The sequence below is a fragment of the Mastacembelus armatus genome, chromosome 24, assembly GCF_900324485.2.
Source record: "Mastacembelus armatus chromosome 24, fMasArm1.2, whole genome shotgun sequence".
Taxonomy (NCBI): Eukaryota; Metazoa; Chordata; class Actinopteri; order Synbranchiformes; family Mastacembelidae; genus Mastacembelus; species Mastacembelus armatus.
Window position 1 is genome coordinate 759,121 of NC_046656.1, and position 20,889 is coordinate 780,009.

At 38.5% G+C, this 20,889-nt stretch overlaps 4 protein-coding genes across 8 annotated transcripts in view; 1 reads left to right on the forward strand and 3 right to left on the reverse strand.

Annotated features, from left to right (window-relative positions):
• Positions 1-1,664: 1,664 nt before the first annotated feature.
• Positions 1,665-7,819, reverse strand: gja1b (gap junction protein alpha 1b). Its single transcript, XM_026318990.2, has 2 exons — positions 7,693-7,819; positions 1,665-5,472 (listed from the first exon to the last, which is right to left on the reverse strand). The coding sequence occupies exon 2, from the start codon at positions 5,454-5,456 to the stop codon at positions 4,290-4,292; it is 1,167 nt and encodes a 388-aa protein (XP_026174775.1). The 5' UTR covers positions 5,457-5,472; positions 7,693-7,819; the 3' UTR covers positions 1,665-4,289.
• A 2,268-nt stretch (positions 7,820-10,087) lies between these two features.
• LOC113137126 (gap junction Cx32.2 protein-like) lies at positions 10,088-11,919 on the reverse strand. The gene is made up of 2 exons (XM_026318565.1): positions 11,701-11,919; positions 10,088-11,170 (listed from the first exon to the last, which is right to left on the reverse strand). The coding sequence occupies exon 2, from the start codon at positions 11,152-11,154 to the stop codon at positions 10,282-10,284; it is 873 nt and encodes a 290-aa protein (XP_026174350.1). The 5' UTR covers positions 11,155-11,170; positions 11,701-11,919; the 3' UTR covers positions 10,088-10,281.
• A 1,103-nt stretch (positions 11,920-13,022) lies between these two features.
• On the forward strand, positions 13,023-15,855 carry LOC113137127 (gap junction Cx32.2 protein-like). Of its 2 annotated transcripts, XM_026318567.2 has the most exons (3): positions 13,023-13,154; positions 14,897-14,944; positions 15,149-15,855. In XM_026318567.2, the coding sequence occupies exons 2-3, from the start codon at positions 14,906-14,908 to the stop codon at positions 15,668-15,670; spliced, it is 561 nt and encodes a 186-aa protein (XP_026174352.1). In that variant the 5' UTR covers positions 13,023-13,154; positions 14,897-14,905; the 3' UTR covers positions 15,671-15,855. The 2 variants fall into 2 exon arrangements, with proteins under 2 accessions (XP_026174352.1, XP_026174351.1); XM_026318566.2 differs by having other exon boundaries at positions 13,033-13,154; positions 14,897-15,855.
• A 1,885-nt stretch (positions 15,856-17,740) lies between these two features.
• The window catches only part of mcm9 (minichromosome maintenance 9 homologous recombination repair factor), a 54,459-nt gene continuing 51,310 nt past the window's right edge, over positions 17,741-20,889 (reverse strand). For 2 of the 4 annotated variants that reach the window (XM_026318741.2, XM_026318742.1), the window contains exon 15: positions 17,743-20,117. In XM_026318741.2, the coding sequence (XP_026174526.1) occupies positions 18,215-20,117 (1,903 nt within the window). In that variant the 3' untranslated portion in view covers positions 17,743-18,214. Of the gene's footprint in view, positions 20,118-20,889 lie in introns of all 4 variants that reach the window. The other 2 variants (XM_026318743.1, XM_026318740.1) reach the window with 2 other exon arrangements.

Below are 20,889 nucleotides of genomic sequence, written 5' to 3' on the forward strand. Positions count from 1 at the left end.
AAAGTGCCTTGAGATGATTTGTATTGTGATTTGGCGCTATACAAATAAAACTGAATTGAATTGAATTGAATTGAATTTGACGACAAGCCTGAAAATTATTGGTCGTGGTATTCCTCATTCATCAGTGCAGCTTGTGAAGTTCACCTCACAGCAACTTCACGGAATTGGACCTTATGACTAAATGGGAAAGCAATTTGGTGAAATGGTGAAGAGGATCTGCTCAATACATGTTAGTAACCCCAATCTTGCTTTACACAAAGCATGGGAAAGACCACGTGAGTGCTATGCTGCACCAGAAATCATTGAAAGATCACTGTTTCCACGATTGGACAGTTTTCCTAGGATTTCGGCAAAAGACCACATCAAATTATGTGAACTTGGGGATTTGCTTATGGAAATCGAAGGTGCTAAAGATGGTTATCTCACAGGTCTGTCATACCTTGGCACTTCATGTGGAATCACATCAATTGTAGATAAGCTTCCTATGGTGTTCAGGACAAGTGGGTGTCTACTGGGTCATGGTACAAAGAAGAAAATCATGTTTGCTTTCCTCCCTTTGAGTACTTCTGTAACTTTGTGTGCTGTGAAGCAATGAAGAGAAATGACCCTAGCTTTAGGCATCAAAGCAGTGCTGCAACAATTGTGAAACCAGACAGACCTATTGTAAAGACTTTCCAAATCAACAATCACACCACAGTTCACAAAACAGATGTGTGTGCAGCTAGTGACAACCCTAACAAAATCTGTCCATTACACAATAAGCCACACCCCTTGAAAAAATCCAGAACATTCAGAAACAAACTTCTTGACAACAGAAAGGCCTTCCTCAAGGAGGAGCAGTGTAGTATTTACTGTCCAGTGTAAGGAAGAATGCTCAGAACTCTACATTGGAGAAACCAAACAACCACTTAACAGGAGGACGGCCCAGCACAGGAGGACCAGCTCCTCAGGACTACTGTCAGCTGTGCACCTCCATTTAAAGGAAACAGGACACTCATTTGAAGACAGTGATGTACACATTTTGGACAGAGAAGATAGGTGGTTTGATAGAGGAGTTAGGGAAGCTATCTACGTCCAATTGGAAAAACCCTCCCTCAACAGGGGTGGAGGGTTCAGACATAAACTGTCTTCAATCTACCAGGCTGCCCTTTCATCTGTTCCCAGGAAATTAAGGAACACATCAAATGTCTTCCAGGGAGGACACACTCTGCAGCCAGCTGGTGAATCAGAGAGTTTCATGAGTCTACTATTATATCCTAATGACCTTCACCTGAGCTCACTTCTATTGTTCACCTAAAGAGCCTATTTAGGCCAGGTGTGAAGTGAAACCAACTCAGGAGTTTGTGGAGTCTAAGGACTCTCACCTGATTTACATAGTTCACCTAACGAGCCTGTGGGACTAGGGGTGGAGTGACACCAACCTGAAAGACAAATCGAAGTTTCCATACCAGCTTTCTCTGACTGATGAAGCTACTTGGATGAGTAGTGAAATGTTTTGACCTAAAAACTAGAAGTCCAGTTGCCATGACTCAACCTCTAGATAACTTCACCTGGACGACTGAGAATCTTCACAGACACCTAAGGAACTTGATTATACAGAGCAGAGTGACACTGTATTTCAGAACTTTTACAGAGAAAAGCATGCAATGAAACAATCAATCAGATTAAGAAAGACAAATATTTATTGGTTAAAATAACTTTTCATGGTTACAATTAATGTTTTTTTGTATTGCTATCATGCACTTACACTTTACAACAGTGGATCCCCATGGATAAACATTATCTGAATAAACGCAACAAATGACTATTGCTCCTGTTCTGTCAATGGAAGACATCTTTCACAAAGCCACTTAATGAAGCCCGTGGGCAGATGTGTGATATCATGCACTGTAGTTTAAAAATAAATTAGTAACATGTATCAGGAAACTCATTACTGTGTGCATCATTTACATCTCTATCACCAATGTCTCAGTGCAAATGCCATTGTAGCTGAAAGATCCATGACAAACTGTATGTAAGTACCAACAAAATGATGCAAAATTGACAATTTAAAAAATTACAATCAAATGAAAAAACACCCAAATTGAGATTCATCTTAGTGTTTGGTAGTTATGGCGCTACATAGGCATACATTTTAATATAACTGACTAAATATTAGTCCAGATCTATAAGCAGTCCTCTAAAAACTCACATTTTTTGTGACACAGCCTGATTTACAGTACTAAATATCTATTTTTCAAGCAGCAATAGTTAAAATGACTCGGAAAAAACAAAACAATACCTATAGAACAAAAACATTATTTGCTCAAATATCTAAAACACAGATCATCATTTTACTTTCTCTACCACACACAAAAGAAATACAAAGAAAGACAAAATGAAGAGAATACGCCAGTTGAATGAATGACAGCAATAAAGCCTTTGTTTATGTAACCCACATAAAAGCAGTTCAGAGCAGAACCTTCAGCCTTGCAACTTTCACACAAAAGCACAACATGAAAACATAACACCACATAAATTCAAAGTTTATCAGGAAACAATAGTCCATACTGACGGACAAATTTACTAAAGAAAATAATACAAATACTTTTTATTGTCAATAAATATTCAGTTTGTGGGGCAAAGATGTTTTCTGTAAGCAAGAGATACTGGATAGTAGTCAATTTCTCCTCTTAGTGGGAGGCAGTCTACAGATGCCCAGCAATAAATATTCACTACAAGTATTAAGTATTCACCTCAAAACCTTTACTGTAAATCACATGCAAAGGATGAGTCAAGTGGTTAACACAAGTGGTTGCTCTACATGATGGCACTGGAGAATTCCTGATTTTGTTGTAGGAGACTGATATGTGATTTGTTGTGACTGAAATGTTTAATTAAGAACTGGGATAATATACTGTTCCATCCATCCATCATCTATACCCGCTTATTCCTAACCAGGGTCACAGGAATCTGCTGGAGCCTATCCCAGCTCTCTTTAGGTGAAAGTCAGGGGTACACCCTGGATTGGTGGGATAAGATATTATGTATGTGAAAATGTATTAATAATGTTGATTCACACATAAATTCGGCTTTATTACACAAGCAAATTGTAAGAGCAACTCACTGCAAGTGTGGCCACATGCAAACATCTACACAACACTCAATATAGCACAGATGAGATGTTCATATTCTGTGCACACACATTTTCTATATAGTAGATCACAGAGGTTTATATTAAAAGAAGGGAATGTCCAGGCATTGTTCATTTGCTCAGTTGTTTTGTTCAATTTGTTAAGTATTGTCCTGTGTTTCTACTATATTTACATGTTCTCCACATAGCTATGGGTTCGTCATAACTTCTGTAGAAACCTAAGGTGGAAGCAGTATGATCTCATACTGCAGTTAAACCTGTCAGGGACAAACGTGTTGCTCACTTTTGTCATCCTTCAACACTGAAGAGTTTACCAAAAAACATAACTTTTTTATCATAACAGTGCTCTTTTCATAACTTTGACTAAATACATTTTATGACAGTGCTGGCAGATTGGAAAACTTCCATCCAAATCTATTTTGTAAATGTCATATGTGTTATATTGGAAAGCACATTAAAACTACACAGATGGACAGTTTATGAAAAATCAATGGTTGCAGTTTTTATTATTTCTTAGAATTCCAAATATTGTATGGTTTAGGTCATTTGGCTAAATCTGGAATTTGGATTGAGGATATATAGGAACAAAGTCTGCTGATTGACAGAAAAAAGGAAAATGAACCAGACTTAGGCTAAATTGTATCTGTATTGTAGTGACCCAGTGTTCAAAAGATACAGCTACAAAGGTACCATTTTGTAAAGCTGTTGCCCGATTTTCAGGTCTTGGCTGTGGAACTGGTAAATAAAATGCTGCAATCAATCAGAGTAATAGCAAAAACTAGAAAAAAACAACCTTGACAAGTAACCCTAATAAATTCAAACCATATCAGTCACTTTCTATGGCCCTTTGTTCTTTAACTGCTCAGTGACAATTTCAAATGAGTGCATCTGTTTAACACTTGTATGATTGCTGTTCTATTTTCTTAAAGCTGGGTTAGTGCCACTAAATTGATAAAGAAAGCCACTAAAAAACGTTTTGAACTTGTACCTTTGACAGTGTGACTTAAGTTTTAATGTCTCTACACTGAAGATAGTAATTGGAGTTAGTCCCACTTCTTATGAACCTATGTGGTGGATTGCTGATTCCCTGGCTCCAGCCACACTTCCCATCAGGGAACGGTAGGAGGAGGAGGAATCAGAGGTTACACATCCAGGGTTACACATCCAGGTCATCTGGTCTGGCTCGGCTACTCATTCGGCTGCTGGCCCGGCTGCAGGGCCTGGGGTCCATCAAAGCCAGTGGCTGCAGCTCATGTCCTGCTGATGATGACAGTTTCTTATGCTCATGAGTGTCATCAGGGAAGTCAAAGGCTTGTGCGTGGGAGTTTGAAATAGTGCTTCCTCCACCATTCTGGCCAAGTCGATTCTGTTCTGTGGAGTAGTTGGCCCAGTTCTGCTCATTGGCCTGCTTATTATAATTACGGCATGAGCCAGTTCCCCGCTCACCTGTGGCGAGCTTGTAGCCTGGAGGGGACATGGGCGAGAGCGGAGCAGTTGGGGAAGAACAGCCATTATAGTAGGCATACTTGGTAGTGGAAAGCTCCTTAGGAGTAGGGCTCAAGGTGCCTCCACTGGGGTACAGCGTTGACTGCTGTTTGCCTTTCACACGGTCTTTGATCCTTTTAAAAACCACATAGAAAAGTTCAATGACATTGAGCAGCAGAGACACCAATGAGACCACCAGCATGAAGATGATGAAGACGGTCTTCTCTGTTGGACGGGACAGGAAACAGTCCACCCTGTGTGGGCATGGAGACCTCTCACAGGTGTAAACTGCAGAGAGGCTGAAGCCATACATGTACCACTGGATAACTAGGAAGCCCACTTCAAACATAGACTTGAAGACAATGCTGGTTATATAGGTTCTGAGTAGAGCGCCCTTCATCTTCACTTTGCCGTGCTCCTCAATGCCATATTTTAGTTTTTTCATCTCAATTTTCTTCAATGGGATGTCAACATCCCCACCATCATTTTGCACTGCTTTAAGCTCCTCCTCCTTCCTGTTGAGTTTCTGTTCCTTCCGGTTAAGATAGAAGACATGAGCCAGGTAAAGGAGTGTTGGAGTTGACACAAAGATTATCTGGAGGACCCAGAAGCGAACATGGGAGATTGGGAAGGATTTGTCATAGCAGACATTTTCACAACCAGGCTGCTGTGTGTTACATTTGAAGGCAGACTGTTCATCTCCCCAGGCTGATTCCACTGCAGTACCCAGGACCAGAATCCTAAAGATGAACAGCACCGACAGCCAGACCTTCCCCCCAGCAGTAGAGTAGGCCTGGACTTTGTCCAGCAGACGACCCAGAGCACTCCAGTCACCCATTCTCAGGGAGCGTTAGCTGGTGAAAGAAAGGGCACTGTTGAACTGGCAATACTACAAAGACAGTATTAACTATTAAAAAATATTTTTAAACTTCAGGTTTAGGGTAAAACAGAAACACTAGCAACATTTTTGAGATTCTGTTTTTTTGCCAGTGTTATGTGACTACCCAGTATTGTTTTTGAAGGAGAGAAAACTAGATGTTTCATGACGCAAAACACAAGCTAATCTAATTACTGAGAACAGGGACAGAAAACACATTTTCTTCAGTTTAGCAACAATGTCCTTTAAATCTAGGCAAGTATATAAAATGAAATTGGGCACATTAAGAAAATCTTTAACAAACCTTGAGTATTCATTAAAGTAGCAGAGTGCCTGAGACTGCTATAAAAAGTTCAGTGAACACTGAATTCTGATAAACCAAGAAGCAAGATCATTGAATCATGGACTCACAATAATTCTTTGTTAATGCCTTCAGTAAAGACTGACAAAATAGGGATTTCAATAACAAATTCTGCTGAGTGGGTCAGCAAACCTCTGATAACCCATATTTCAATCACGAGAGGATTCCACCAACAGCACATTTCTGCTGCACTTCTAAAACTCTTTCCCCGGCCAAGTTGAATCTTCTTCAACTGAGAAAGCCTGCCAACTATTGTCTTGTGTGGCTTTTAGACTGACAAAGTTTATACATGTTAACAACTAACAAGTTTCACTCTTAGTTGGTAGCTTATGAGCAGACTTCAGACAGCAACAAAAAATCTACTGACTGCTGTTGTCTTAGCCAAGCTGATCAGAATGGAGATGCTGGAAAAAAGCCACTATGTTGCGTGATTTTGTACCCAATCTGATGTCCTGAACAGAACAGGCCTGTTGTGAGCCTCTTTCCTCAGTGCTTACACTGACACCCTGCAGATCCACAGAACATTTCCTTTGGAAAAATCAGCCCATTGACAATTTCCTGTTGATAGGTTAGCCCTAACCACTGTGGCACAATTCAGTCCACAGCTCCTTTTGGCTGGTTCTCCAGGGTATACACTTTCATTTCACTACTATTAAAATAGAGTTACGGAATACAACACACTGACAAGTAACTAGTCTCCTCTACAACACCGTGTTCATCTGGGCTCATCCCCTGAAAGCTAGGGCCCCCTTGGTCAGGATTTAACAAGTTTGTCTGCTAAATGAATACTTGGTTGAAAGGGGTCCTTGAAGGGGTTCCAGGAGTCTTTTGGGACTTTCTGGGTCACATGGTTATCAGTGGGTCCTCACAAAAATTAGCAGAGCACAGTGTGATGTTTATTTAATTATAGCCCACCATCTGTGATACAGTTACAGGTTTCAAACTTAATAACTAAGACATTAAATCAGTATGGAGGTTTTTTATCTCCAAAGTGGGTGATGAGCTTTTTAACATTGTTAGAGCAGATTTCATGAGGTGACAGACATTTTAGTTCAAAGAGGAAGATTGGTCCTCCAGCCTAAACTAAATACATTTACTGCTGCAGTGTCATTCTGTACAAATCTGTCCCAGAACACAGTCTGAGAAAGCTGAGAAAATTAGATAATCTGACATTTTCAAAGCTTTTGTTGTTGTTACTAGACAAAGACTGTCCCGCCATTTCCACTTCTGTGAGTTTGTCTGATGGAAATGACCAAGACAAAGCAGAACAATGGACTCTGGCACAATGTCAGACTCAGCAGACCTCTGGAATATTAGACACAACGCTATAGAGAGGTTTTCAATGGGAAGTCACAGGACAGTAAAGACCAGCTGAACTGAGTCTTCTAGCAAATGAGTCAGTGGGTTATGAGAAAAGCAGGAGAGGCGATGTTCACAGTCCAGAGAACGGATGAGTGGCCCAGCATGAAGCAGGTCATACAGCAACAGGAGCTTTTGGCTGGGAAAAAGTCAACTGGAGAATTTCGGTTTTCATAAAAAAAAAATGAAAAAAAAATGAAGGAACAATGAAATAAATGAAAACAAGTTACTTTTTCTGTCGTTTTTCACCCTCCATCCAGATGTAAGCCCCCATCTGTCTTCGTGAAGACTAATAATAATCATTCAAACAAACGGAATGGTGACAAAAACTAAAGGACTTTTCCAAACCTCTGTCTGTTGCGCTGCATGGAGCAGACTATGGAGCGCACCGAGTCTTTCCACACTCATACAAATCTGACGAGACTATTCTTTCGCTCTTTTTCCTTCTTTAAAAAAAGACAAATGGTTTTACCTTACCTGGAACTTAAAGGGAGAAAGACAAGGGCCCACCGAGAGTTTTTTCTGCCACTTGTAGAAATCACTCCCTCACGGAGTTGAAATCCAAGTTTGGGACCAAGAGGAAACTGAGTCGAAGTTGTCAAACTGCGCTTATAAGAGTCCCGTCTGAGAAGTCACCTGATCTCTACGTCAAGGCTGAAACCCCTGTCTGCGCAGAACGACTCGCACTGAATCAACCAAAGGTGTGAAGTTCTCTCCTTTATTCTATATAGTACATATTACACAAAATACAGAGAACTCAGTAATGTTGTAGGTCTACACCAAATGTATTAGAAGTGGTCAGAAGAATGTAATTAGGCGCACTAGGCTACGTACTTTACTTCTTTCTACTTTCTTCCACATTATAATCTGTTCCCCTAAATTTATCAGATTGTTACTCATTGTAACAAATGAACTATGAACTAGATTGTGACAGCTCAAAGCAGCTCCACTCTAACAAAGAAATAAAATGCATGAATCTGTTCTAATAAAAAGCCATTATGTGGAATGAATGTTTCATTCTATGTTGCATCAAAAACATTTTTAAATAAGTTACCAAATTTTTTAAAATTAATTCTGAGTAGGCATTTGAACAATTTGAGTCTGGCAGTGTTTTTTTGTTAAAATATTAGTGAAAAAAACGATATTTCACTTCAGTGGATGTCTGTTATTTTTTCATTTAAAATGCCATGCTTTTGATTTTACTGCTTTGGTCCATGAACAAACCTCCAACAAATAAATACATGGATCACTATTTTTAATAAAACATATAAGAAAAAAGAAAGTAATGCATGAGACATGATGCCATGTAACTTCTATGAAGCTTTTTAGTTCCCATGTAGTTTTAAGTCATCCCTATAGTGTCGTTATTTTTGCATTATTAGTCTTTAATATATTAGAGCTCTCTTTGGATTTGTTTTGTGGTTAGTGTTTGCGTAAGCCTGGGGTTTGAGGGCTTTTATCTGATGCCAGTGCTCTTTCGCTTTGGTTTATGATAAAATGCCTTCTGTGGTTATGAAGTCTGAATATCACTATAATGATTGAAAGAAGTGAATAGTTACAATCATTGTGAATATAAATCCACTCACCAAGCTCACAAAGTCATATCTTCATGAAGTCAATCTAAAACCTCCTGTTAGTGAATTTTTGTTGAGTGGTAAACTTGCCCTTGAGCTACTTGAATCATATTACACTTCAGCAGTGCACACCACCACCTTGTGATGGAAATGGTGCAATGCATGTGTATGTATACACTACGATGCACGTATTTGAGGGTTTTAGCAGGTCACTGATTTAACTGGCATATTCAACAAGTGCCAGAGGTGACAGCACATTACTGACTGTACTCCCTAACTGTACTTGACTGAAGTTTGCATCTTATGGAAACCAAGCAGAAAGACATAGATGCAGCTGATTATCAAGGTTTTTGTCAAGTTCCCAGAATTTATTGTGTGGTTTTAAAGGTGCCATGTAAGACAGTTTTGGTTATTTGGTTATTTGTACCTGCGTAATAAAATTTAAACATGACAAGAACCATGCACAACACTGGAAAAACATTTCTGAATGTTGTCCCTTTACACTTACATTAAAATTGCCTTAAGAAGGAATTTCTTCTTGCCCAGTATAGACAGATGGAATGAATGTGGAGACTTTTCATTTCAGCAGCAGCTGGTGAGAGCTTAGTCATGTGCTGCCAAAAAGGATGCAGCTTGGGAACCAGCTTGGGACCAGCTTGGGAATGGAATATAGTTTATTAACTGTTATGGGAGTTCAGCATGGGTTTAACATACCTAATTAATGTACATTTATTTCATTTATAGTTGACCACACATTTGCAGTGAAAATCTTAATTTTACAGTAAAAACTCTAAAATTCTACTGTAGTTTTACATTTTTGAAATTTTATGCAAAAATCTGTAACATTACATGTATTATCTGTAAATTAACAATCCAAACTGTCAATTTATGTTATTATGCATGTATTATTGATAATGACAAATTACAGTTCTGTTTCATAATTGTTAATAATTAAGGAAATTTGTAAACTTATCTGAATTACAATATTTTGCTTAATTTTGGGGTTTTTGACAGCCAATCAATTGTTTTCTTTTTTTAAATGGGCAAAGTGAGTGTCATTTTTTTTCTGTGAGCTAGACGCTAGAATCAGACTGCCTGGAGTAAAGTCAAAATCTGAATCTTGCCTCCTGGTGTTGTTACTGACACTCTAGTGTGAGTGTGTTCTAATGTAGATTATGCTACTTTGAAACAGTATGGTAATACTAATAATAAAATCTCTCAATGACAGTTTAGCCATGCCACACCAAGTAAACTTGATATGATGTGGAGTTGGTGTTACTGAATAATCAGAGCACATATTATGAAACTGTATTATTTTAATTCTGTTACTTCAATAGGACATTTAAAGAAAGTTTGATAGCATAAGTAAATTCAATTATTCAATCAATAAGCTATCACTTCATCTGGCTATAGACTGTATGAAAAAACTGAGTAACTTAGGCAAAAGCATAAGTAGAGCAAACATCTAAAACTAACAGGTATAACTGTTGCATCAGGTATCCTTCTCTTTTCTGACAGAGTCAATGTGTTTGTCATCATTACAGACATCAACCAGTTCTTGAGCAGGTGGAGGTGACAGTGAGAAGCCCCCATACTGGTTACTAACACCCCCCCAAACTGGGTTTGATGGGTAGTTCTGTGTACTGAGCACATGCTCCTGAGCTAGGCGCTGTTTCCTGGCATGTCTCCTGCTGTTAGAGAGCAAGTAGATCATCTCAATGATGTTGAGGACCACTGAAATGCTTGAAACTACAAGCATGAAAATGATAAAGATTGTTTTCTCTGTAGGACGAGAAACGTAACACTGGGCACCACTAGAACGAGCACAAGGTGGAGACATAGTACAGTGGAAGTAGGAAGTCATGAACACTGAACCGAAGATGTAGAACTGACCTACACCGAATCCCACCTCAAGAAAGATTTTGAACACTAGCTGGGTCATATAAGTGCAAAAGAGGATGCCTTTTATCTTCACCTTCCCTCTATCATCTGTAAACCTGTGTTTCTTCAGTAAATGTCCATTAGTGCTATTTGGCAGCTGCTCCATCATCCTCTTCTCTTTGTGGATGACGTGAACAGCATGGCCCAGGTAGACCAGGGTAGGAGTTGACACAAAGGTGATCTGCAGAACCCAATAATGAACATAGGATATTGGGAACATCCAGTTGTAGCAGGCATGTTCACATCCTGGTTCCAAGGTGTCACAGTAGAACTCCGACACTTCATCTCCCCAGACTTTGTCTGCAGCAGCACCCAGGACAAAGATCCTGAACAGGAAGAGGACACTCATCCAGATTTTCCCGACCACAGTGGAATGAGACTGCACCTTGTCTAGCAGTGAGGACAGGTAAGACCAATCACCCATGACTGAAATTTAACGTCTAAAGTGTTGGAGAAACACAGATATCAAATTTACAGTGGGCTGAAAAATAAACGAAACTAGTAGATATATAGAGCATTAATCTATTCTAAGAGAAAACAATATTTTACTGTATTTTATTTGATTTATTTGATTTGTAGAAAATTACAAAACATGATTGTCAAACATTTATAGATAACAAACAAGAAAGCAGCAGCTTATAGCATGTTGTAAAATATACATAACGCTTTGGATTATATGTTTTTTACTCATTCCCTAACTTGTTTGAGATGATGTAGTTTCCACATTTAGCTCTATGATAAATACTGGTCCAAATATTTTAAAGCTACGGTTTTATGAACACAATATAATTTATAGACACAGCACACATTTTTCAACAATGGAGGTTACTCAGTATTTTCAGCATTTAAAATATGCTGAGTTGACAACATTGGCTTTGTCTTCAAGAAATGTTGAAATAACTCCTGTTACACAATACTATGTTAATCAAATGTTTTCATTCAAAGCTCCAGAAACATAAAATATACTCGCCTGTTAGGCTTCAAATATTAAGAATTCTTTGCCGTGAGCCCATCACAGAAGAACCAAAATGCAGGCAACGAGACATGACACGCTAAGCACGATGAGACTTAAATACTTTCGAGGCCTGTGGGTTTGATCTGACTACCCCTCAGTATGACATTCACAGCTTCTCCTTTTACTCATGAAACTCGTGATGATTTTGATGAGTCTGATGAAAAGATTTCATTATCTTCAGTTCCTGTAAAGGAAGAGGTCATACGTTGCCCTAACTCCCATTCTTGTGGACCAATAAGTCACACACCTAGAGTGTGACTACACCAGGACTATATGTGGGTGAATTTCACAGACAACGCCTGTTCATTTAAAACTGCAATGTGATGAAATGTGGAATAGTTGAAAAGGTAAATATGAAATTGCAACATGTTACCTGATATTTAATGCAAGTTCAGTGCAAGGGATCTTATATTACAGCTCATAATACTACAAAAAAAGCATACTCTGATTTTTGTTTTCCAGCTACACATCATAGACTCATAGATCTTTAATGTAAAAAAAATGAAGCAGATAAATTATAGATTTAATGAAATAAATTACTACTACTATGATTACTATAAAATTAGAAATAAACTACTATATATTATTATAAAAAAAGACAAAGAACAATATAAATCCATCCATCATTTATACCACTTAGTCTGTAGAACAGGGGTGGGCAACTCATGTTTCTCATAGACTGCTTGTTTTCCCACTATTCCTGCCCTACCCACTGCTCATTACCTGGATCAGGTGTGTTAAGCCAATCAGAATCTGGAACTGGTTTTCGTTAAATTTTCAAATTCAGCCATGTCCATATTAACCCTCTAGGGTGTCCTGGGGCTAATATGATGTATCCAGTCACTGCTGACCCCTCATTCATTGTCCTTTTTATAGTAAGTATGGTTTCCTACCTTGTGTACTTTGTACTTACTTTTAAACATAAATGTATCTTTATAGACTTGAGGCCCTACAGTGTGAGCCCTGCAATGTCAGCTGACTGTATTTCAGTGGTATAGAACATATCAGTGTCCAATTAGTTTAAACTAGTTGGAAAGCAGAATCAATTAGCTTGGAGCTTTCAGAGTTGTTTGATTTTGTTCACTTTACCCAGCAAGTGAATTCAGCCCTACAGTCTTCTAAAACTTAAAAAACTTGAGCAACAGGCTGTTGCTCAAGTGTACATGAACTGATAGTTTTATAGGAGTGAAAATTATTCATACAACAGCTGGTGTGATGTCAGTTATTATCAACAGCTGTCCATTTAAACATTGGTCAGTGACAAACATTATTTTAGGGAGTATGGGCAGGCCAGACAAACCTAGGAGGAATCTGATGAGTCTGCAACCAGCATGAATTATAAAAGGGAAGTGAGAGCATCTCAGCTATGTTACAGCAGCTGACTGAACAAGGCAGTGGTCATTTCTGAGGTAGGAACAGCTATTATGTGAAGAATTAATACTGTGAGCTGCAAATGTAATATATTTTATTGAGCAGTTAAAGTATTATAAAATTAAATTACCTGCTTATATTTCATAACCTTTGGTGATGGATTTATTGAGTAGTTTAAAATAGCTTAGTTATTGTAAAATATCAATACCACACCTGAGAAGAATGCTTTTAGCTATTCTAATATTATCTAACATGATTTTAGATACTGCCTGTGATCTATCTAATCTGGCAACTACAATCTAATAAAAGTGTTGCAGTTGTTAAAGACAAATTTGGTGGCATTATGGAAAAATAAATGTGAAAAATGTACAAGCCATATCTATATTGTGTAATCCTTCAGTCCTTCTATCACAATACTGGTGTTAATTTTTTTAAGGCTCTGGATGTACATAAGAATTCAGAGTGTTGATTGAACTTAAAGGAGTCTTTCACTCGCAGTCTGTTGTAATCAATCTATCTAGGTCTTAAAATATATGAGATTGCTATACTTTTTTGTTCTGATTTATGAGACTAAAAAAAAAAAAGCTCCTCAATCTCTAGTGCTCCAATTTTCTAGTATCTAGTAGCGTTAAGTCAATAAACTTTATGTAATTGAATTCAATTTCAATTCAGTTTATTTTATTCAGTTTATTAACAATAAACTGCTGCACATCAGCAATATACAGCTCTAGGACCAGGGACACCTGCAGAAGGTACAGAGACAGAGAACAGAAAGAGAGGGAGAGAGCACAAACTAGGGGAGAGAGAGAGCACAAAATTAGTGACATTCAGTGGTGGAATAACAGAGTCTAGCCTTAAAAGTACAGAGAGTGTCTGCCTCGTGAACTGAGACTGGGAGCTGGTTCCACAGGAGAGGAGCTTGATAGCTAAAGGCTCTGCCTCCCATTCTACTTTTGGAAACTCTGGGAACCACAAGCAGAACTGCACTCTGAGAGCGAAGTGCTCTATTGGGATAATATGGTACTATGAGGTAGTACTATATAGTACTGTCAGGACTCTGGCTGCAGCATTCTGGATTACCTGGAGGCTTTTATGGAGTTACTGGGACATTATGATAGTAAATAGTTACAGTAATCTAGCCTTGAGGTAACAAATGCATGACTAGTTTTTCTGCATCATTTTGAGACAGGATGTTCCTATTTTTGGCAATGTTGTGCAAGTGAAAGAAGGTGGTTCTAGAGATTTGTTTTACGTGTGTCCTGACATGTCCTGGTCAAAAATAACTCCAAGGCTGTGTTGTTATACTGACCATTGGTTAGTGTGTGGCCAAAAAAATGGACCATTCCATGTGTCCAAAAGTCACTCATTATCTGCCAACTCATTATTTTTTTGACCAGCAGAGAAAACAACACATTGACTAAATTTGTGATGACATATGCATTATATATTTTTTCTTTTTCAATATCTTTGGGTTACTTGTTTTGCTTTTTAACTGAAAATGTTGTCTTCCAAAGTAATTTGGCACATCTTTCCTGAAGGAGCAGCAATATACTTTTCATGGAATATTTCAAAACATATGTTAGATAAATCTACCTACATGTATACATAAAGTAAATAAGAGAGGCTTGTTACACGGGCTGTTCACTATATTTCTGTTGTGTTACGTTTAGTAATTTGCCATATCTTATTTCGTCTCAATGCCCACTTGCTGACTTGACTGACATTAAATACACCTGGGTCAACTGATATTAATCAGTGCTTTCTTTATTCTTTCTCACAGGCTTTCATTATGGGGGAATGGTCTTTCCTGTCTGATTTGTTGGACAAGGTGCAGTCACACTCCACTGTAGTGGGAAAAGTTTGGATGAGTGTGCTTTTCCTCTTTAGGATTTTTATTCTAGCTGCTGGTATAGATAAAATATGGGGAGATGAACAAGCAAACATGAACTGCAACACCAAAAGCCCTGGCTGCAAGAATGCATGCTATGATAAATCCTTCCCTATGTCTCACACACGTTTTTGGGTCCTCCAGATCCTCACTGTCTCCACACCCACCCTCATTTATCTGGGCCATGTTCTGCTGGTGATTCGCAGAGAAAACAAGCTGAGGAGACGCCTGGAGCAGAAACTTGGTAGGAATGGAATGATTAAAGCTCCAAAGTATTCAGATGAGCATGGCAAAGTACAGCTTAAAGGTGTCCTGCTGGTCAGCTACATGATGCAGCTGCTGTTCAAAATCCTGCTTGAAGTGGCATTCATCATAGGCCAGTACTACCTCTATGGATTCATACTTATGCCAACTAAGATTTCATTTTCCGACTACCCCTGTCCATCACCAGTGGACTGCTTCATAAGTCGTCCAACGGAGAAAACTATCTTTATTATCTTTATGTTGGTGATGGCCGGCCTCTCTGTGATTCTCAACATCATAGAAATAATCCACCTGATCTACTCAAAGGGGAAAGGGGGTAAAAGACGGAGTAGTGGTTCAATTACCCCAGAAATGTACAGTCTCAACAAACCAAACCCCAGTGAAAGGGTTACACTATGTTGAAGAACTGAGAAGGTAATCTTGCAGATGATCCTGCAGCCTGCCAAGGACCTTGCTTCTAGCTTTGCTTCATTTGGTTAGACAATGTTAAGATGGATTATCAGAGTACTAGATGTATCTTGTGTGTCTACAATTATACAGTTTTCCTTTTCATTTCTTCCTTAAAATAAATGAGGTCTGAATTACCAGGATGGGGTTTATTCTATTGATTTGAATGCACGGACATTATAGATGTGGAGTTGTGTGAAAATTAGGGTCATATTTTTCAAAATCAGTTTAGTTTGACTACTGTTTTTCTGGTGAGTAAAATGTATAATAATAATAATAATATAATATATATCATGCTTTGGTTGAAGCAGTAGTTAGGGCTAGCTTTGACTCAGGTAATTTTAAAACTTAAAATATACACACTGGTGTGAATATTATTTCAAGGAGAATAGTTAGTAGTGGGCAACCTTATTTGTGTGTTTGTGTTTTTTCTACTAATCTACAACGGGATCTGCAACGGGAAAATACAATGGGAAAATACAAAATACAAAATCTAATACAAATCTACAACGGGATCTACACCACGGGATCTACACCACATTTCTAATATTTTATTTGAAGGTTTTCTTAGGTGAAAAAACTTATTTTCCTGCTGAACTGAAATATGAAACAACTAAAATTATCAAAGCAGTGGAAATTATGGACAGTGTACTTTGGTTATGAAAAGGAGCTGGTTGAATCAAAATCAAAATAAATTGATTAACCAATCTACACTATTATTTACTACTGTTATGGCATTAAATATAGATTTTTTGGTTTTATTGTAAATCCAATGTCAGGTGGAAATCTTGGAGAGTTAAAGAATATCATATCACAGAAATCATCTTGGACCTCAGTCTGCCCCTGTTCTGTTCATGCCCATAGAATGTGTATGAAAAAAAGCGCTTTCAGCATGGTGATTCATGGAGAAACATGGACCGAAGGTCTGCAGAGCTCTGACAGTGGGAGAGGCTGGTAGAAACAACCCAATTAGTAATGATTAACGTTTTCAGGGAATGTTAAAAAAGAACTGTTTTCCTTGTCAGAATATGTGTATGCATACAAAAACTTTTTCTCACATATATACAAATGGTGTATTTCACTTTTGCCTAAAATGAGTCAAGCTCCCTGCTTCATGAGTTTAATTTGTAATGTAGTTCTGTGAAATGCAATAAAATTATGAGGATGAGGAGTGGATTTAATTTCCATGACACTGTAGGGACTGTTGTCCAGGTAATACATCCTGTTAACCAGTTTGTCACCCTGCCCCTTTTCCTGCATATGGCACATACCCGAACAACACATACCCAAATTAAACTAGCTGTTGTCTTTATATTTTAAGGGTTATATTGATGACGTTGGTGTCGTTTAAAGGAAAAGCTTTACAGTTTATTATTGCACGCTGTAAAATATGAAATATGACTCCCCTCCCCCCTTTAGCTTCGTCCACTGCGTGCCCACTGATGTTAAGGCAACTTACTGTAGCGGTGGGGGCCGTTTAAATCCCCCTTCCCCTTTGTGTGATACATTGCTGGAAAGAGCTTTTCGTTGGCTACAATATACGTCAGTCATCATTGACAACCAATGCGACTGGCTGGTTCTACTTCCATTAGAAGTTGTCCTATCTCCCTGACTGGGATTTGGGATGTGTTGATTCCTATTGGTTTTATGCTTAGTTATGCTGTAAAATGTAACAAGCACGTTTGATTGAGGTCCGATGTGATTCACAGAAGCTTGTCAATCTTTACTTAATAAACGGCGAAATCAACCGTAAAACGAACCGGATTAAAACTTTTTATGAAGAGGACAATGGTTTTATGGATTTACTCAGAGATAATACATATTTTGGACTAAAACATGGATGCACTATGCTCCTTGGATTCTAACGAAAAAAAACGACATGCAATACTTGATGTTTCAGTACATGTACGAAGTAACACGAGAAAAGGTAAGAACTAGCTACTTTTCCAATATTTGTACTGTTGTTAAACATTAAGAAACTGTAGTCACTGTGATAATTCAATCCTAAATTGTTTTATACCATTTAAATCGTGAGACTTTATGCTTTCATTTGATATATAGTTTGTCAAACTTTATTTAAATTTGTCCGACGATCTTTTTTAATAAACCTGGAAAATACAATTTTGGTCCCAGGCCTGTAGGGCTCAAAATAACTTAATGTGATCAATTTCATTCTAATCTCTATGGAGGCAGACTGTATCAAGAGAGTTTACAAAACAGAAAATAAACTCAAGAACTATTAACACTACACCTCAAATATGTTACTAAAATTGTGACTTTAATTGTTCTGCTCTCTTTGCTTACTGAGTATCTTCATGAGTATCATCAGGAACAGGGTGCTGCTTTTCATGGTAACCTGCCACTGTTTTGAAATACATTGTCTTAAAAAAAAAACAAAAACAAACTCTTTTACAGAAAATGAAATTAATAAACCAAATCTCTGATTGCCCAAAAGTAGTACATAGTGACTTGATTTTCAACCATTTTAAAAATGTAATTTCACACTTTGGCTTTCTTTGAAACCTCTTGGTCCCAGTCAGTATCAAGAACATCATTACTTAATTCAACACAACCAAACAGGGACAGTCCTGACATTGGACCCTTGAAATCGCCAGCAGTACTTGGTAGAGGGCCAAGTTCAAAACACTTTCTCTTTTTCAGATTACCAGTGCTTGGATGGTCATTGACTATTTTTACATTGTTAGTATGATTTGCAGCATGACTAAGCTGCATCTGCTTTGCTTTGCACTTTGTTTTAGTTGGTAACAATGTCCATTGTTCATATTCTTGTCTGAGATCTGTCACTGACAGCAATACATCCTTTTCTTTGACCATGTGGAGTACAGGTTTGAGCTTTTTTTCTAAAGGTCTTTGTTCTGGTGAATTTAGAGTTGTCTTGACTTCAGATCTAGCTCTGAAGCACTCAGCACTATGTCCTTTAAGTTCACTTTTATCTGCTGCAGTAGGAGGATTTTTTTTAACTTTTGTTTGAACTGTAGCTGTGGGTTCTATTATGCTGGTGAATGGGAGTTTAGCCAGGGTTGAGGAGGCCATAGTGGACTTGAATGTTGGTGGATCACTGATGGAAAAGGATGAATGTAAATGTGGGGTCCCAATCGATCCCCCTTCTTCATTCTCACCACCACTGTTGGTTTTTTGTTCACACAGATTTTCAATATCATCACTTTTCAATACAGTTTTTCCTTGTGCCACTTTGATTTGTTGAGTTAATGTGCAACAAATACTTGCTTCAGACCCACTTTCTCCCTGCTCACTGCTACTGGTCACTTGTTTTCTCCTGCTTCCATCTTCCAAAAGATCCTGGTACAGGTTTTGTGTTTTCTTTTTTTCATTCTGTGTGTCTTTAAGTAAGCTGGTTGAGTTATCATGACTTACGTGTTTCTGTTTCTTTGTTCTTTTTATATCGGTGTAGAGCTCTTTACTGTCTGAATTCCATTCAGTTTGAAATGCTGCACTGACATCAAAGCAGGCATTGAAGTTGTCTTTGTGAACTGAAGGTTTCATTTTCCTTGGTTTGAAGATAAAGCCTGACAAATTTGTATGCAGGTCTCGAACTGTTTTAGCTTTAGCATCCCTCCTTTCCCTTAACACAGCATGAAAGTTCTTTATCATAGTCTGGTCTCTCCTTGCTTCCTTCTCAAATCTACTGTCTTTGCAAGAAGACACATTGTGAACTAGGTTATCAGAGGGGTGATTTTTATCTGACAGCATAGTGCCTGTGTGGGAGTCTGAAGTTCTATTTAAGACATCAGTCACATTTTTGCTTGCACTCTCTCCAGATATAACCCTCTTTCTGTGTCCACCTCGTTTGTCACACTGCTGATTATTCAGCTCCAGCTCTGTGAGTCGTCTCTCTCGTAGATTCTTGCAGACTTTCTGAAACACACAGCTGGGTGATTGTGGATGCTGTTCATTCTTCTGTCTGTCAGTCTGTTTTATTTGTTCTTGAATTGTACTTTTTTTTCCTTTAATGTTCTCAAGTCCCTCACTTATTCTGTTGTCTTCACCTGAGAAAACAGAGGTAACTGTTCTAAAAGGAACTGAAACAATATCCTGCTTTAACATTAAGCTAGTGTTACTCACACTGTCCTCAGGTGAACAGTTTGACTCTTTGATTACCATAGACATTTGTGACTGACTGCAGTTAGGTTTTCTGTTCGTATTTTCTTGAGTTGGTGTAATTATGGGTGAGCTCATGTCATCTGGTGACAGTGACAGAGTGATGGAGTGGAACCAGTCTAGGTCACTCTCCACTGCCTCATCACTCTTACTGCTGATGTGATGGTGGTGTGCTCTGATGATGGACTTGGTGTCTCCAAGCTGATGCTGGTAATCAGTTGGTGGGTCAAACTGGGAGGCCTCTGAGGTGTTCCTTTTCAGCCTAGTGAATAAAGAAAATATAGATGAACCCATCTGGGGTGGTATGTAAATGTGTAGAAACCCACAAAACTCTGTGCCAGAGAATTCAGTGGCAATTCAAAATGACTTGACTCTGTAAAATGCATCCTTCAGGCTAAAGAGCAGAGGGATCATCCAGCTTGTTATCAGCACACATGTTCAAAAACCAGCTTCTCTGATAATTTAGTGCACACAATATGGCTACCTTGCACAACTGTGAAGGCAGCATTTATGTTAAAAATTGATTCTTGCTGTTTCCGGGTAAGTGATTCCACTTCCTATTGCAAGTGTGTTGTGCTGTGTAGTTCGTCTACAGATTAGCAACAGACAAGCTTGAGTCTAACACATCAAAAAACTAACTAAACAATTCATTAACTGCTACATATTCCAGTACTAGTCAAGTACCTTTCTATTTTGACCGGTATTTATTGCTATTTCCAAACTTAGCGCTTAGCGTTAGCCTACCAGTTAGCTTAGCTAGCTAGTAACATGGCTTCTCCCTCTGTCTCTCTCTCTCCTGCTCGGTGTGCCACATGTTTAGTTATTACTCTGCCTCCTTTAGTGATAATGATACTATTATAATAAGGGTACAGTTTTGCTAGCTTTGGAAGCAAGGATCACTGATTTGGAAGTGTGGCTCCACAACTTTGAACAAAAGCCAGCTAGCCTAGCCGCTTTAGCAGGTGCAGAGCCACCGAGCTCAGGCTCAGGTTTTGTTAACTGTCCAATGTCAGCTCCAGAGCGGCCCGGAGAAT